Genomic DNA, 16,545 nt, shown 5'->3' on the forward strand with positions numbered 1-16,545 from the left:
AGGAACAAGTCAGATGTGGCTGGGGAGTGTTACATGTGCTAGGCTCTCCTGCACAGAGGGAGGCTCCTGCTGTCAAGAAGCACAACCTCTGACACGAATTCCAGAGCGAGGTAGAGAGTACTGCAGCAGCAGCACAGGCACTCAATCCAAACTGTGCAGCTACAAGGATGCAAGTAGATTAGTGACAACTGCTCCCCTCCCAAATAGAGATCTTTGTCTTCAATAAACATTTTAAAAGCAAAGAAACCAGCTTACCAAGTACTCACAACCATTAAGCAGGTCTCTAAGCTTTCTGCTTTACCAGACCATGAACTTTGCAAAAGGACTAAGAAAGGAAAACAAGGCAAATGAACCAACAACAGTAAAGTCCCTGAGCCTGGAGGGCTACACTTACATCGTTGCAAAACTATGATTTTCCGCCGCCGGGCGTGGTGGCGCACGCCTTTAATCCCAGCACTCGGGAGGCAGAGGCAGGCGGATTTCTGAGTTCGAGGCCAACCTGGTCTACAAAGTGAGCTCCAGGACAGCCAGGGCTATACAGAGAAACCCTGTCTCGAAAAACCAAAAAAAAAAAAAAAAAAAAAAAAAACTATGATTTTCCAAGTTGAACCTATGCTGAGCACTTCTTGACCACTTAGAACAGCATCTCAAGATGCTCTGAGTGAGCTTAAGAGAAAGCATTCTGCAGTCCTCTCTGTAGTACCCAGAATGCCTATGGGGGATTCCACAAGCTCAGTGAAAGGTAGTAACAACAGGTAGTTGAAAAAATTGACCACTAGCAGGGCGGTGGTGGCACATGCCTTTAATCTCAGGCAAAAGCAGGCCTTCTCTGAGTTCGAGGCCAGTCTGTTCTATAGACCAGACAGGGCTATATAGAGAAACCCCATCTTGAAAACCAAAAAGCAAGCAAGCAAACAAATCAAAAATTTTTACCATTGGTTCCAAACATTAAGATTCAGAGACAGCACATTCTAGTCCATCTGAACTAAAGTGACAGATTTCTGATGACGTATGTAATCCTAGGTCCAATTAGTGTTTCAGGTGCCTCCATTTTAATGGCATCCTCTGTCAAGACAGACTATCACACGTGTCATATAGGAACAGCCAGTGCTTAATACTGAATTAAAGCAGACATCTACAATGGGTATTTTTGGCACAAGTTTAATTTAAGTTGAACAAGAACTTGGTTTTAATCAAGGCCAATGTGTGGTAACCTTTAAAAGAAGCCAAGGACAGGTATGAGAGGCACACACCTGGGTAAGCCTTTGCCCAGCTCTTGCTTTTTCTTGGTTACTTGCTGAATGACCTGTTCCCAGTTGACATTTCTCCTTGATGCATTTAGAATCTGTCGTAGGGTTGGCTTAAGCCCAGATTCCTTTTCTGTTTCATTCTTTCTATGGCCACTAACATTGCGAATTCGTCGAGCGCTATTGAGGTTTGGCTCTGGGAGATGTGTTCCTGTTTTGGACTTCAAACTGATGTGTCGGCTTAGATCTCTCTGGAGCGAGGCGGGAAAACCAAGTTTACTTAGTTCGGGAAGAAGCGTGCCTGGGGGCTGATTATTGAGATCAGGTTTTTGAAGCTCTGCATCCAGGCTAGTGTCCTCAAAGCTCTCAGTTTCAAAAGGTCCATCAGATTTAACAAGGTTGTTGTCCTGCGCATCTTCTAGAGAGGTCTTCAAGTTTAGCAGTAAGCCAGAGTGTGGACTGGTCGCTGCTGACACTTGTACCTCAGCCTCTTTCTGGAGAACTGTGGAATTACATGGGGAGGCGGAGAGGTTCTCGGGTGTTCCTGGGATCTGGCTCCCTTGTTCCTTATCCACGGTGTGAGTGCTGCAGGACACAACCTCTGTGGTCAGTGAAGCCACACCTTCACTTTTTATGCCATGGTTTTCTGCATCAGATGTCATGGCACTGTTTCCAGCTGAGTGTGGCTGAGACTCGATGCTCAGAGAGTCTTTGGCAGACTCTTCTACACTACTTTCTTTTGCATCGTTCTCCGTCCTTTTGGGTGTGGTAGGGAGTGGATTCTGCAGTGTTTTGGGACACTGTAGCACTGTGTCTTGGGCTTTCTGTGATGTGCTATTTAACTTCTCGTCAGGTTCTTTTTGAGTGCCTGATACAGTTTTATTCTCCTTTAAAACACGAGGACATAAACCGCGTGATTTGGATGTGTAGGAAGAACCATGGCTACCTTCTAAAGTAGAAGTGTTCAGGAGATGTGAGTGATCTCCAGAAGGAAAGGACTTTGTCTCCTTATTTTTTGAGCGGTTCTTTAAATTTTGCTTATGAGGACCTGATTTAGGGGTTGGAAGTGGAAGGAGTGGGGATTTCAGTAATGGAATCTTATTTGACTTCTGATGTGGCTCAGATTGCTCGGTAATGGGGCAAGCTCTTGGCACCTCACAGAAAGCAGTGCCATCAGAAATGGCTTTGTGACTGGGAGATCCAGGAGGTCCTGCTTTTTGTGTTTTTATCACTGGAGGATTACTTGTTTTATCAACTGGTTTGCGCAGTCCTGCAGTTATTAAGCTAAAATTAAAGAGAGGCTTCTCTAGTGTGTCTGACTTGCTGCCAATGACTTCTTTCAGGGCTGACTGTAAATCTAGAGTCTTCTGGGAAGGGTAAGGTGTCCAGCGGCGGAACTTGTCCCTTGCTTTGGTGCCATTTTTTCCATTAATTTTTGAGGCTGCCGTGTCTGTTTGTTTAGTGGTTTGACTTTCTCGCTGTTCAAAATTGAACTCAAGTAAGCCTTCTGAAGGAAACGTATCGCTTGCGTATCCCTCAGGAGGACTCCTGTACTTGGCAGCTTTGTCCCTGTCTTGCCTCTGCCACTTGCATCTCTCCTGACTGTACTTGCTTGGCTTATTAGATTTCTTGTTCCACATCTTGGTCATGTCTTCCATTTGATAGTTAGGATTTCTGTTTCTGCCTTGTTGAAATTTGTCTCCAGGGCCATTGTAATTCCAGCTATTCGTACTACGTACACTGGATTTCCAGTTTCCGTTACTGTTGTTCATGTGCCAGCTGGGAAAGCCACCTGTTCCTTCAGAATGCCAACTGGAATTCCTTCCTGTACCATTATAATTCCAATCTACCATCCCATTGTTTGAATGCCAGCCTCCTCCAGAATTGCTATGATTAAGGAACCAAGTTGAAGAGCCTCTTGTAGCACCTTTATGCCAGACAGAACTTCCTCTTGGTCCACCACTATTCCTCAAAGAATGTGGAAAGCTGTTTTTTCTAGTACTATTAAAGCCATCCTTTTCCCATTTCCAGTCTCTCTGTGGGGGTCCACGATGGTGTCTTGGTGGCTGACTATAGCTCTCTCTGTCTTGGTAAGGGATTCGGTCTTCTCGTCTCCACTGGGGCTGCCTGTCATCTGAGTTTACTTCTTGGCTGTTACTGGGAGGTTCATCTTGTCTGAAAGAAAAAACAGTTTGTCATTATGGATTTAATGAAATTCTTACTTGTGCTTCTTTCTTCTAGTGTTTGTTTTTACATCTGGAATGTAGCAGACTATCTTTCCCTTCATCCTAGACACATTTAAACTATCCTCCCAATTTGGGGGGGGGGGGGGTAAAAGGGGTTACTGGTCTAGAATTTTGTTTCTATTATCTGAGCATTTTTACATTATCCAGCTCTTTTCAAAATAAGGGTGGTTATATTTTGTGGTTAGGATTATTATTTACTTTTTTTTTTTTTTGGTTTTTCGAGACAAGGTTTCTCTGTGTAGCCCTGGCTGTCCTGGAACTCACTTTGTAGACCAGGCTGTCCTCGAACTCAAAAACCCGCCTGCCTCTGCCTCCCAAGTGATGGGATTAAAGGCGTGCTCCACCACCGCCCAGGATTATTGTTAATGTAACTCCATGTTCAGTCAGTGGCCATATCTGATTTCTTCAGATGCAGGTTCTTACTGAAAAAAAATCTATTTTCTAACCCACTTCCATACAGTTTCTATTTAAAATAGGCTTAGAACTGTGCTGATGCAGTAAGTTAGGTCCCAAACTCAGTAAAACAGCACAAGCCAAATAAGGGATCTCACAAGAAGCTAAAGAGAGCTTCTGAGCTGCAGGCTCTTTACAGAGAAGCTACAGCTACTTAAGCTATCTATGTTACATAGGTGTCCACAAAAGGGAATAACTTACTTATCACAGCAATGTGTGAAACCATTTTTCTTTACAAATTACTTATGGTGTGTCTAACATTCCAGCAAGTAATAGGTGCTCAAAACACCAGGTAATAAAGTGGCCTAAAATCTGCTTCATTTCTGCTAAAGACTAGATTAATTAATTCATTAATGCTTTTTAAAAGATTATCTCATTCCATTTGTACAATCCAGAAAGATATTATTACTTTTTAAATGGGGAGGCTCAAGTTTAGAGAAGCTAAGTAATGTGAATGGAGTCATATAAATGCAAAGGGGTCAAGCAAAGGTCCGAACCTTGCAGACTTATACTACCCACTCAGGCCCCACACAGTAAAAATGTCACAGCAACAGTTTCTGCAATTGAATTTCTTTCTCTAAACTTGACTTAGAGCTGGAGAGATGGCTCAGCATTTAAAAGCATTGGCTCTTCCAAGTGACCTGGGGTTCAATTCCCAGCACATACTCATCACCATCTGGAACTCCTGTTCCAGGGGACCTGACACCTCTTCTGGCCTCCATGGACAGCAGGCATGAGTGTGGTGCATAGACACACATACACCTACACACATACAAAGCAACACCTTAGGCTGGCGTGGTGATAACACACCTCTTACAGCACTGAGAGGCAGAAGTAGGAGCATCTCAGAGTTTGAGGTCAGCCTGGTCTATGCTGTGAGCACCAGGCCAGCCAAGGTTTCATAGCAAGACACTGCTTCAACAAACAAAACACATTGACTACCATCTTAAAAACTGACCTTAATTAATTAGCCTTTAAAAGAAAACTGATTGTGTGTGCACATGTGCATGCCATAGTGTATGTGTGCAATCAAGAGAGCAGAGTACTGGGCTGGTGAGATGGCTCAGTGGGTAAGAGCACCCGACTGCTCTTCCGAAGGTCCAGAGTTCAAATCCCAGCAACCACATGGTGGCTCACAACCATCTGTAACAAGATCTGACTCCCTCTTCTGGAGTGTCTGAAGACAGCTACAGTGTATTTACATATAATAAATAAATAAATCTTTAAAAAAAAAAAAAAAAAAGAGAGCAGAGTACTTGGCTGCATTTCCTCTACCCACAGAACCATCTTGATGGCTCTTAAATGGCCTTATGCCTGTAGTATTCTGGACATAAATTAGCTCCTTTTTCACAATATAGAATTAAAAATTCGGGGCTGGTGAGATGGCTCAGTGGATAAGAGCACCCGACTGCTCTTCCGAAGGTCCGCAGTTCAAATCCCAGCAACCACATGGTGGCTCACAACCATCTGTAACAAGATCTGACGCCCTCTTCTGGAGTGTCTGAAGACAGCTACAGTGTACTTACATATAATAAATAAATAAATCTTTAAAAAAAAAAAAAAAAAAAGAATTAAAAATTCATCTCTCTGGCATGGTAACACTTGCCTGTAAGCTCAGTACTTGCAACAGGGCTAAGAAGAATGTGAGTTGACTATCTAAAGAGACCCTGCAGCAGTCAGTCAATCAATCAATAAAAGTAAGTGGGTGATTTCATATAATTATGTCATTACAGGGGCATATAAGACTCAAAGAATAAGCATATCAGTGTCTAATCATAGCCTTTGATAATGGTTGATCATTTACATAGCTTAGCTATAATAGTTTTGTTGTGTATGAAAGAAACAAAAATTAGTGTCCTACCCATTTAACTTCCTAAAACAGAAGCGCAGGCTCCACCAGCTGCACTGAGGTCATGAGAATAGTATCTGAAGGACCGCACAGCCCAAGGGGTCAACAATCATGGTGCTATGGGCATCTTAAGACTAAGAAAGTCTTTTTCAAGGACTTACTTTTAAAATGTTAATATCTAGGGTAAAACTACATATTTCCTACCTATATTTAAATCTCTAACAAAAAGCAGGTCAGAGTATGTATAAATAATATTCAAGAAGAATCATTAAAATTTAGAGTTGGAAGTTTCCTCATCACATAGAAGGACTTTAACACTTGTGGACTTCATTAATTGTTCTCTCCTATTCTCTGTCACATTAATAAATAAGTCGTAGCACACACCTATAATCCCACCACCTAGGGAGACAGACACAGAAATTCAGAATCATCTTTCGCTATGAGCAAACTGAAAACTTGCTATGGCTACATGACTGCCTGGCTCAATTAAAAACAAACAAACAAAAAACTTCAGGCTATAAAATCAGGTAAGTAAAACCATAAATGCCTAACACATAAATACATAAACACAGATATACAAAATTAGGAAAAACAATTAGGGAACATATATTGTTCAAATAGTCTTGCTATTGTCAAACTTAAAATATTAATGTTTTAATATAATGTAATATTAATATTACATCTAGAGTGAACCAGGCACTGTATAGTTGTTAGGATGCCAAAGGTAAAATTCAGATTTAAGAAAAGCACCATGCTAATTTATAAGAGGTCATCCTTTCCCCTAAGAGATATTATTTGGGCAACAAAAAATATAATAATACAAATGATAAAAGATGAAATGTCTATTCATTTTACTTATACTCTACGGCTTTCTCATAGAAAAATTGGATAATAAGAACAGTTCAAGACACAGTAACCAAGACCATAGTTTTCAGGACTAAAAACAAGACTGAGTTTAAAGACAGATAATATAACAGTTCAAAAAAGCACTTCATAGTCCTTAGTCCTCAGATAGCAAACTCAAACAAAACTTAATATTTAAAATAAGATTAAGCTTTAAGGGTCTTAAAGTCAGGCTTACTTATCTTTCAATGTCAAATCACAAGGCTGAGTGTAGCTTAGGCTTACTTAGTAGAGTGTACTCTTTGCTGCACAAAGCTCTAGAGGCTCATCCTCAGGACAGAGAAGTTGTCTACATCTAATTCTATCTCAAAAAGCAAAACTAAAAACAAACCAACTTACCGACTTTGTTCTTTTCTTTCTTGTATTAACTGAACAAGTTCCTTATCAAAATACTCTTCCTCTTCCTCTTCCTTTCCATCATCTTCTCTTTCCTGGGCATCAACATTATCTTTGTGCAACTGGCCAGAAATGTGCTTTGCATATGCAGAGAGACCCACTTCTGTGACCCGGCACACTCGGCACTCATGACTAATGTCCCTAGGGAAAGAGGGAGATGAAGGACATTCAATGCTCCCCACTGGCATGGCACACTCACCAGATTGCTAGTTGCCTCTGAAAGACTCTGTATGCAGATGGCCACAGTGGAAGGTTAGAGGGAATCAAGTCGGTGCTCCTCTCACCACTGTTAGTATATTTGCTTATAAATTACTTTGGAATAAATTTAAGATTCTTTTCCAGCAATCAAGAGGTAAAACACTTCAAATTAATAGGCTTTAGGAGAAATCTTCTTGAATTGCTGTACTTAAAATCTTGCCGAAGGAAACATGGTGAAAGGGGAGGCAGGGCAGGGGGCTCAGAGCAAAGACAAGCTGCTCTGGGGCACACCCATGATGGCAGCTGCACTCAGAAAGCCTGGTGACAGCACATCCATTTAATCTCCAGCTCTAAAGTGCTCTTCCAGTGAAAGTTGGGGGTGGAGCAAAGAGGAGGGGGAACAGCCAATCTCAGCTTGGTAACTAAAAATTAAACAGCTGGCACTCTGCCTGGAATGTGAAGAGTCCGGACCCTGGCAAGAGACAGTAGTAGCAAATGTTCTTAGTCTGGATGATACATGTGACACACTGCTTCAGCAGGCTTATTTAAAGGGAATTGAAACCATGTCAAATGTAGGAAGTTAGCAGCTGTTAGGCAAATGTTTTCTCTCCAGTTTCAGAAAATGATGCAGTCCAGATACACACAAAATTGGCTTTTACCTAAACTGGTGATGACTGGCTTGCTTCTGTCTACTTTTTCTTCTACTTGACTCAATAGCAAAATCTCCTCTTTGGCCAGTCTTTTAAAGATTTCTTTTATATATATACACATACACTGCAGCTGTCTTCAGACACACCAGGAGAGGGCATTGGATCCCATTACAGATGGTTGTGAGCCACCATGTGGTTGCTGGGAATTGAACTCAGGACCTCTGGAAGAGCGGTCAGTGCTCTTAACTGCTGAGCTATCTATTTTTCCAACTGTGTTTGGCCAGTTTTAAGAATCAAAATCTTAAATCCTCTTTAATATGTAGCAGATCAATAATTTAACTGTTTCTAAGTTCTTTCAATCCCCTGATTACGTCATCTGTCTGTGCAACAATAATGAGAAGCGTGCAACTGTGGCTGTCCAATAATTCAAACTTAGTCTAAGTGCTTGTGCTATGGGTTTATAGTAGTGATATTTCTGTGATTCCCACACCAATGTGGGTATCTACATCTGTCTGCCTATATAAATCTCCAGACACATGCTATGAAACACACTCAGTCACCTCCCCCAACCCCCAGTTTTAACCAAACTCAATCAAAATAAGCAGAATTGACATGAATTAACAGAAGTCCTTGAAACTGAGCACTTCATTTACTAGAAGACACTTTCTGTTACAAATCACTTGAATGCCCATTTAAAGCAAAGCAAAACAAACACTTTACCAACAATTACTAAATGCCAAGCAAAACACTATGTTACTTAGTTACAAACTATAAAAACTCAAACAATGCCTGATACATCTTAAAATACAATCATGAGGGCTAGAAAGATGGCTCAGTAGTTAAGAACATTTTTCCTTGTCTCAGAGAATTTCTGAGGGCCATGGGATCTGACACCCATTTCTGACCTCTGTGGACACTGGTTCTCACATGGTATGCATTTACTACATAAATACACTAACATACAAAAAAATAAATCGCAGGGAACAAAATGCAATGCAGTTGGACAGGAAATGGTAGGTAGCATTGGGAGTGCAGGGCATAAGGCAATAGGTTTGATCTGCAGCATTGCACTAAGTAGAAGCAAACAGGAGGAACAACAATATGAACTAACCAGTACCCCCAGAGTTCCCTGGGACTAAACCACCAACCAAAGAAAACACATGGTGGGACTCATGGCTCTAGCTGCATATGTAGCAGAGGATGGCCTAGTCGGTCATCAATGGGAGGAGAGGCCCTTGGTCCTGTGAAGGTTCTAGGCCCTAGTATAGGGGAATGCCTGGGACAGGAAGCAGGAGTGGGTGGGTTGGGAAGCAAGGGGAGGGTGGAGGGGATAGGGGATTTTTCGGAGAGGAAATTAGGGAAGGGGATAACAATTGAAATGTAAATAAAGAAAATATCTAATAAAAAATATAATTAAAAAGTAGAAGAAGCAAGAGGAGACGGCAGTGGCTGCAGTCACTAACCCTAACCCTGCAGCACTTGGGAGGCAGAGGCAGAGACCAATGGATCTCTGTGAGTTCAAGGCCAGCCTGGTTCAAAAAGCAAGTTCCAGGGCTACACAAAGAAACCCTGTCTTGAAAAACAAAAATCAAAAAGTAACCCAACCCCCAATAAAGGAAACAGAAACAGCATTATTAAGGGACTGACAAGCAGACCTCTGTGGGTTCAAAGTCAGCCTAGTCCATCTATATACCAAGTTGTAGACCAGCCAGGGCCACAAAGGGAGACCCTGTCTCAAAAATGAAAGGGGGAGGGGGAGCTTGGAAGAGCAAAAGCAGTAGCAACTTTGGGCACACACCCACACCCAATACTGTTTCTTATTTTGAAAGAGTCTCTGAAAATGGAAAAATGTAGAAATCTTACACTTTTTTTTTTAAACTTTGTAGCACAAATGCTTTCATTTAAAAATTTTAAAATGAAGAACTCTGACCAGGTTCCCTAAAAATATCAATGGGTTACCCAAAAATCAATGTTCTAATTCCATACTATCCTATAATATTTTAATGCATTATTTTCTAACCACGTCTATATATTTAAAGATATGTTTAAAGATTAAAGGAATGTAGAAGCTGGGAAATGGTGGCGCACGCCTTTGATCCCAGCACTTGGGAGGCAGAGGCAGGCGGGTTTCTGAGTTCGAGGACAGCCTGGTCTACAGAGTGAGTTCCTGGACAGCCAGGGCTACACAGCGAAACCCTGTCTTGGAAAAAAAAAAAAAAAAAAAAAAGAAAGAAAGAAAGAAAGAGAGAGAGAGAGAGAGAGAGAGAGAGAGAGAGGAAGGAAGGAAGGAAGGAAGGAAGGAAGGAAGGAAGGAAGGAAGGAAGGAAGAGAAAGGAAAAGAAAAGAAAAAGAGAAAAGAAAAGGAAAGAAAAGAGAAAAGAAAAGAAAAGAAAAGAAAAGAAAAGAAAAGAAAAGAAAAGAAAAGAATGTGGAAGTAGAGGCAGGTGGATCTTTGTGAGTTTTAGGTCAGCCTGGTCTATTCAGTGAGTTCCAGGCCAGCCAGGACTACAGAAGTGAGACCCTGTCACAAACAAACAGCTTCTTAAGAATAAAGTTCTTTGAAACAACTAAATTGATGCTAGCTCATTTCTAATAAATTTCTTTAAATAAAGTTCTTTGAAACATCTAAATTGATGCTAGCTCATTCTCTTGTAATAGCAAGCAAATATCTCACAGCAACACAGAAAGTTTATAATATAAATAGGAATCTGCTCACAACGGGCAGCGCCAGAAGACTCTAGAGACTATACGACAAATACCGCACATACACTGCAGCTGAGATCCAAGCCAACTGTCTTTAGTTAGAAATCACATTGTTTTCATCTACGTTTCTACTTATTGTATAAGACACAGCATTGGATGTGGCCACACCAGTTCTATTGGGACTTTTGTACAATGTTTAATTTTTTCAATATAGATTATTATGACTTTATTTATGAAAGAAAAATATATGTTCAAGCCATCAATATACCTCTTTTGAATTTTTCATTAATAATTGGCTTACATACTTTGTATAAACATATAATTATGGATAAAATGTACTGCCTTTGTGTCATAACTAATAAAGGCAATAATTTTCCTCAGGGTGTTTGAAGGGCCCAAATTAGCTCCATCCTGTCACCACGCAATTTCCCCTCATGTACAAAAGGCAGTCTTAAGATACTCTATGCATAAGCCTTTCTTTATTAAGCCTGCTCTAACTAAAACTACAACAGCTGCTCGATAAATAAAGGCATGAGTCTTTGATAGCATCTATCTGAAGTAACTGCTCATATCACACATCTTCCCTATGCCCATATTAGAAACCACACAAAACTTACCAATATGGTCAAGTTTGCCTTTAAAACGGAATATAAAAACTTACGTAGCCAGGCATGGTGGTACACACCTTTAATCCTAAGACTCAGGAGGCAGAGGCAGGTGGATCTCTGTGAGTTAAAAGCCAGCCTGGTCTACAGAGTGAGTTCCAGAACAGTCAGGGCTACACAGAGAAATCATTTCTCAAAAAATGAAAAGGCAAAAAATCAATGAACTATTTTATATTTACAAGATCATAACTCAAAAGTAAACAATAAGCACAGTAATTAAGTATGAAATCCAGAAGAAATGATCACCTATTGAGGCTAAGGGGAACGGGATAAGGATTGAGTTGTCTCTAAGGCACAAACTAGTTATGACTATCCTTAAATTAAGGCTACACGTCAATGAAGTATGTTTGAGACTTTATGGGGTTCTTCAAAAATTGTCTCATTTTTAATGCAACTTATTTGTTATGAGCTAGCAAATTATATAAAACTTGTTATGGCTGGACATAACATGAAGGAACCTTTATCGATATGAGGATCTCTAAATAAAATGAGTTAGGGTGGTCAAGATGTTATTTACAAGAGAAAAGGAACCTATAGAGCAACATAGAGTCAGCATGAGGCTCAGTTATTCAAGATGGAACAAAGCGTTTACATAGATCTAAAGATGTGAATGAATATTAAGTTTGAGTAGGCCAGATAACAGGACAGAAAGGGATTTTATTAAAGAGGAAAAAGGTGAACAGACTTTTTTTCCCTCTTTGAGACAGGGTTTCTCTATGTAGCCAAGTCTGTCCTGGAACTCCCTATGTAGACCAGACAGGTCTTAAACTCAGAGATCCTCCTGCCTCTGCTTCCTGAGTGCTGGGAATAAAGGTGTGTGTCTCCATACCTGGCCCAACAAGATACTGCAATTCTAAATTCTAGACATCTATACATCAAACATAAAGACACCTATGTTCATAAAAGAATTGACTCTCATACAATGATACTGAGTGACGTCAATACCCAACTCTTGCCAACAGACAGGTCGTCTGGACAAAAACCACAGAAATGCTGGAGAATACCCAACTCTTGCCAACAGACAGGTCGTCTGGACAAAAACCACAGAAATGCTGGAGGTAAATGATACAATAAAACAAATGACCTAAGATATGTATAGAGCATTCTATCCCAACACCAAAGAATACATCCCTTTTTCAGCACCTCATGGAAGTGCTGAAACTGACCACATAGTATAGATCCCTTTATATTTGTATATATTTTAGGAAGCTTCTACTCTATCAGGCTTTTCTATATGACCGCTCAAATCGATCAAACAGGACCTCAGTTTTAGCTGTCCCTCCCTTACTTCCTCTCCTCATCCTCTTCCCTATTACCACCCCCTCCTGCCCACCACAGCTATCTCTTCTATTTCCTCTTCTTAGGGAGAGTCATCCCTCACACCTAGTCCCTTCCTCTATGCCTAACCTCTGTGGTTATATGGATTGCAGCTTGCTCATCAAAGATTGAAAAGCTAAAAACAGATATATAAGCACATTGGTCTTTTGAAGTGAAGACTTCTTTTTGTTGCCATGAAACACAACCATTACACATTACAGGAACCAGGCAAGAAAGAAGTCCATTTATATGCTGAGATGTTAAAGTCTAATAATAGCACATACATTTACAGACAATAAACTTACAATAGAGTTAACACATTAGTATCATCAAACAACAGGATAGTAGCTTCACAGAAACTTTGAACTATTATTCATACAATAAAATATAATTCATATTTCTTAATTTACCAATGTTACCTTTAATCTACATTTCAATCTTTATACTAGTAAAGAAGACACACAGAAAAAAGGACATGGAACACACACAAATACCACATTCTGTCTAAGCCTCTTTTAAACATCTTAAAACTTTAAACCATTAGCAGAACATTTTCAAATACACCTAAGATCTCTTTATTTGGTTCTGCAGACACAAATAAGCTTCAGTATTCCTAGGCTATTTCAGCAAGAAATTAATTTTCCTAAAGTAAAATTATGGAAAGTCCCAGCTGCAAGACCAACACTGCAGGAATAAGTCCGTTTACGAGCTGATTCACACCAGTTCAACTTGCCTGAGTTGTGTTGAATTCTATCCATGTGTAGATTTCAGATGCACAAACCTACCACAGCTTATCTTTTTTAAATGCCCCAAATCTACTGCTATTAATTATGAACAATGACTCAATGCCATCATACGACAATCATCATGACGGATTATTACAAAGCAAGTTAACAGGCACCATCAGCACTTAAACCCCCATGCCAGTAAGTTTAGGGAAGAGAGCTGTTGTCCTTACCTGCCCTTCAGGTTCTCAAGTTCCCTGTGATGCAACATGCTTCGCATGTGTTCATCCATCTCCTTCAAAACAAAACAAGGCAGATTAAACCAAAAGGATTGCTGGGGGTAGAGTAGGTCTGGGAGGGTGGTAGGTGGGGTTTCTCTGTAGATATTCAATTAACAATTTGGGTTATGAAGCTGGAGAAATGGCTCAGTGGTTAAGAGCACCTGCTACTTTTCCAGAGAACTGGAGTTCAAGTCCCAGCACCCATGTCGGGTGGCCGAGTCACTACTGCCTGTATCCAGTGGGAGGCCTGTGGTGGGGATCCCATGCCCTCTTCTAACAAACACTCCCACATATGCATTGCATAAACTCATAAGACACATACACATGTTTGGGGAAAAATAAAAAGTGAAAAAATTATTTTAAGGGCTGGAGAGATGGCTCAGAAGATAAGAGCACTCACTGACTCCTCTTCCAGAGGTCCTGAGTTCAATTCCCAGCAACCACATGGTGGCTCACAACCATCTGTAATGAGATCCAATGCCCTCTTCTGTTGTGTCTAAAAACAGCTACAGTGTACTCATACATAAAATAAATACATCTTTTTTTTTAAAGATTTATTATTATACATAAGTACACTGTAGCTGTCTTTAGTTACACCAGAAGAGGGCGTCAGATCTCCTTACGGATGGTTGTGAGCCACCATGTGGTTGCTGGGAATTGAACTCAGGACCTTCAGAAGAGTAGTCAGAGCTCTTAACCACTGAGCCATCTATCCAGCCCCTAAATACATCTTTAAAAAAAAAAAAAATTAGCCAGGCATGGTGGCCCACGCCTTTAATCCCAGCACTTGGGAGGCAGAGGCAGGCGGATTTCTGAGTTCGAGGCCAGCCTGGTCTACAAAGTGAGTTCCAGGACAGCCAGGGCTACACAGAGAAACCCTGTCTCAAAAAAAAAAAAAAAAAAAAAAAAGACAATTTGAAGTTCCTAGGTCAGAACTTTTTGTGATTACTCCTTTACTCCTTTTCAATTTAAAACCAAAATTGGTTCCACATTAAAGAATTCTCTGGCTATATTTCATGCTAATTTTTATTTTGTGGGGTAGGGTCTCAGACCAGGCAGGCCTTAGATTCATTATGTAGTTGAGAATGACCTTGGATTCATTATGTAGTTGAGAATGACCTTGGATGTCCTCACAACTCTATCTCTGCTGCTAGGATTATAGGTGAACATCGCCATAGCTGGCTCTTATTTTAAAAAGAGGAACGTTTAGGTATTGTAAATACATTAGGCTGGCCTCCACTTGCACGCGTGGGATTACAGCATGAGCACCACAGCATGATCTATACAAGGAATTCTAGTTCACCCAGGACCATACAGAAAAACCCAAGGGGCCAAGAAGACAAGGGCTTGGCAGGTAAGGGCACTTGCTGCTGAACCTGATGACCTGGGTTCGATCCTTGGAGGGCACATGGTGAAAGGAGAGAATCTATCTTCGCATGTGCACTCTGGTATATAGGCACATAGTCAAAGTCTTTCGAATTACTTAGCTTTTAAAACTATTTGGCTACTTTATGAGTATGTGGCCTATGTACATGCTCATGTTGGTACAACATACATGTGTGTGATTGTGGAGGTCAGAGACCATCACTGGACATCTATCTTTCTCAATTGCTTCCTACCTCATTTTTAATCGTTTTAAGGTTGTGTGTGTGTGTGTGAGTGTGCATGCATGTGAATGCAGATGGCTATGGAGGATCCTTTGGAGCTAGAGTTAAAGTGGTCGTGAGCTGACCAACATGGGAACCTAGAGCCAAACTTGAGTCCTCTGCAAGAACAGTATGCTCTTAGCCACTAAGCCATCTCTCCAGCCCCTCCACCTTATTGAGACAGTATCTCAATAAACTGGAAGCTTACCAATTCAGCTAAGCTGGCCAGTGAACACCAGAGATCTGCCTGTCTCTATCCTGGGATTATAGATGTACACTGTTGCTGCTGTGTTAGGGATCCAAACTCAGGTCCCTGTTGTTTGTATGCAAAGCACTTTACTGACTGGGCCATCTCCTCAGTCCCTGGTTGTCTATTTTTATGCACAGTCTTTCTCAACTCAACTGAAAAGTTTCTCAAGAATAAGCTACAACTCTTATTTTAAGGTTTGACAGAGTCTGTCATATAAGTTGTTAATTAACACTTGTTGAATGAATATGGTTGGCTGCATTGATAATCGATAGGTATTAAAAATAAAGTCTCTTAGGGATTGGAGAGATGGCTCCGTGGTTAAGCGCAATGACTGCTCTTCCAGAGGTCCTGAGTTCAATCCCCAGCAACCACATGGTGGCTCACAACCATCTATAATGGGATCTGATGTCCTCTTGTGGTGTCTGAAGATAGCTACAGTGTACAGTTCTGTGGTGGCATAGACCTTTCATTCCAACACTAAGGAGTCTGAGACAGGAGGATCTCTGAATTCAAGGCCAGCCTGGTTTACGGATCAAGATCCAGGACAGCCAAGGGCTACAAAGAGAAACCCTATCTCAAAAAACAAAAACAAAAATTAAAAATAAAAAAGTCTTTTTCTTGGGAGCTGGAGAGAGAGAGCTCAGTGGTTTGAAAAAACTGACTACTTTCCTAGGACCTAGGTTCAATTCCATGGCACCTCACAACCATCTGTGTGACTTTAGGGATCTGATGTCATCTTCTGGCATCCTCAGACACTGCATGTACACGGTGCACAAACACACATTAAGGCAAAAACAAATATAAGTAAAATCCCCCCAAAAATTTAAAAAGTAAACAAAATATCTCTATGGAGACTTTTAAAAAAAGTATAGACACAAGCTTAGCAGCTAAGAGTACTCATTCTTGCAGAGGACACGGCACACACAGAGGAGCTCACAATTCTCTACAACTTCAGCTCCAGGAAATCTGGCTCTACCTTCAGACCTCTGTGGGCACCGAGTGTGCATTCAATGCAC

General features: G+C 40.8%; 1 protein-coding gene across 5 annotated transcripts in view; it reads right to left on the reverse strand.

Annotated features, from left to right (window-relative positions):
* The window catches only part of Zfp106 (zinc finger protein 106), a 57,045-nt gene that overhangs the window by 25,438 nt on the left and 15,062 nt on the right, over nt 1-16,545 (reverse strand). For 2 of the 5 annotated variants that reach the window (NM_011743.3, XM_030248878.1), the window contains exons 3-5: nt 13,586-13,647; nt 7,038-7,235; nt 1,254-3,422 (exon numbers count right to left, since the gene is read on the reverse strand). In NM_011743.3, coding sequence (NP_035873.2) covers nt 1,254-3,422; nt 7,038-7,235; nt 13,586-13,647 — 2,429 coding nt within the window. The remainder of the gene's footprint in view (nt 1-1,253; nt 3,423-7,037; nt 7,236-13,585; nt 13,648-16,545) is intronic. The other 3 variants (XM_006499044.4, XM_030248880.1, XM_006499042.4) reach the window with 2 other exon arrangements.

The sequence above is a fragment of the Mus musculus genome, chromosome 2 (genome assembly GCF_000001635.26).
Source record: "Mus musculus strain C57BL/6J chromosome 2, GRCm38.p6 C57BL/6J".
NCBI classification, from domain to species: Eukaryota; Metazoa; Chordata; class Mammalia; order Rodentia; family Muridae; genus Mus; species Mus musculus.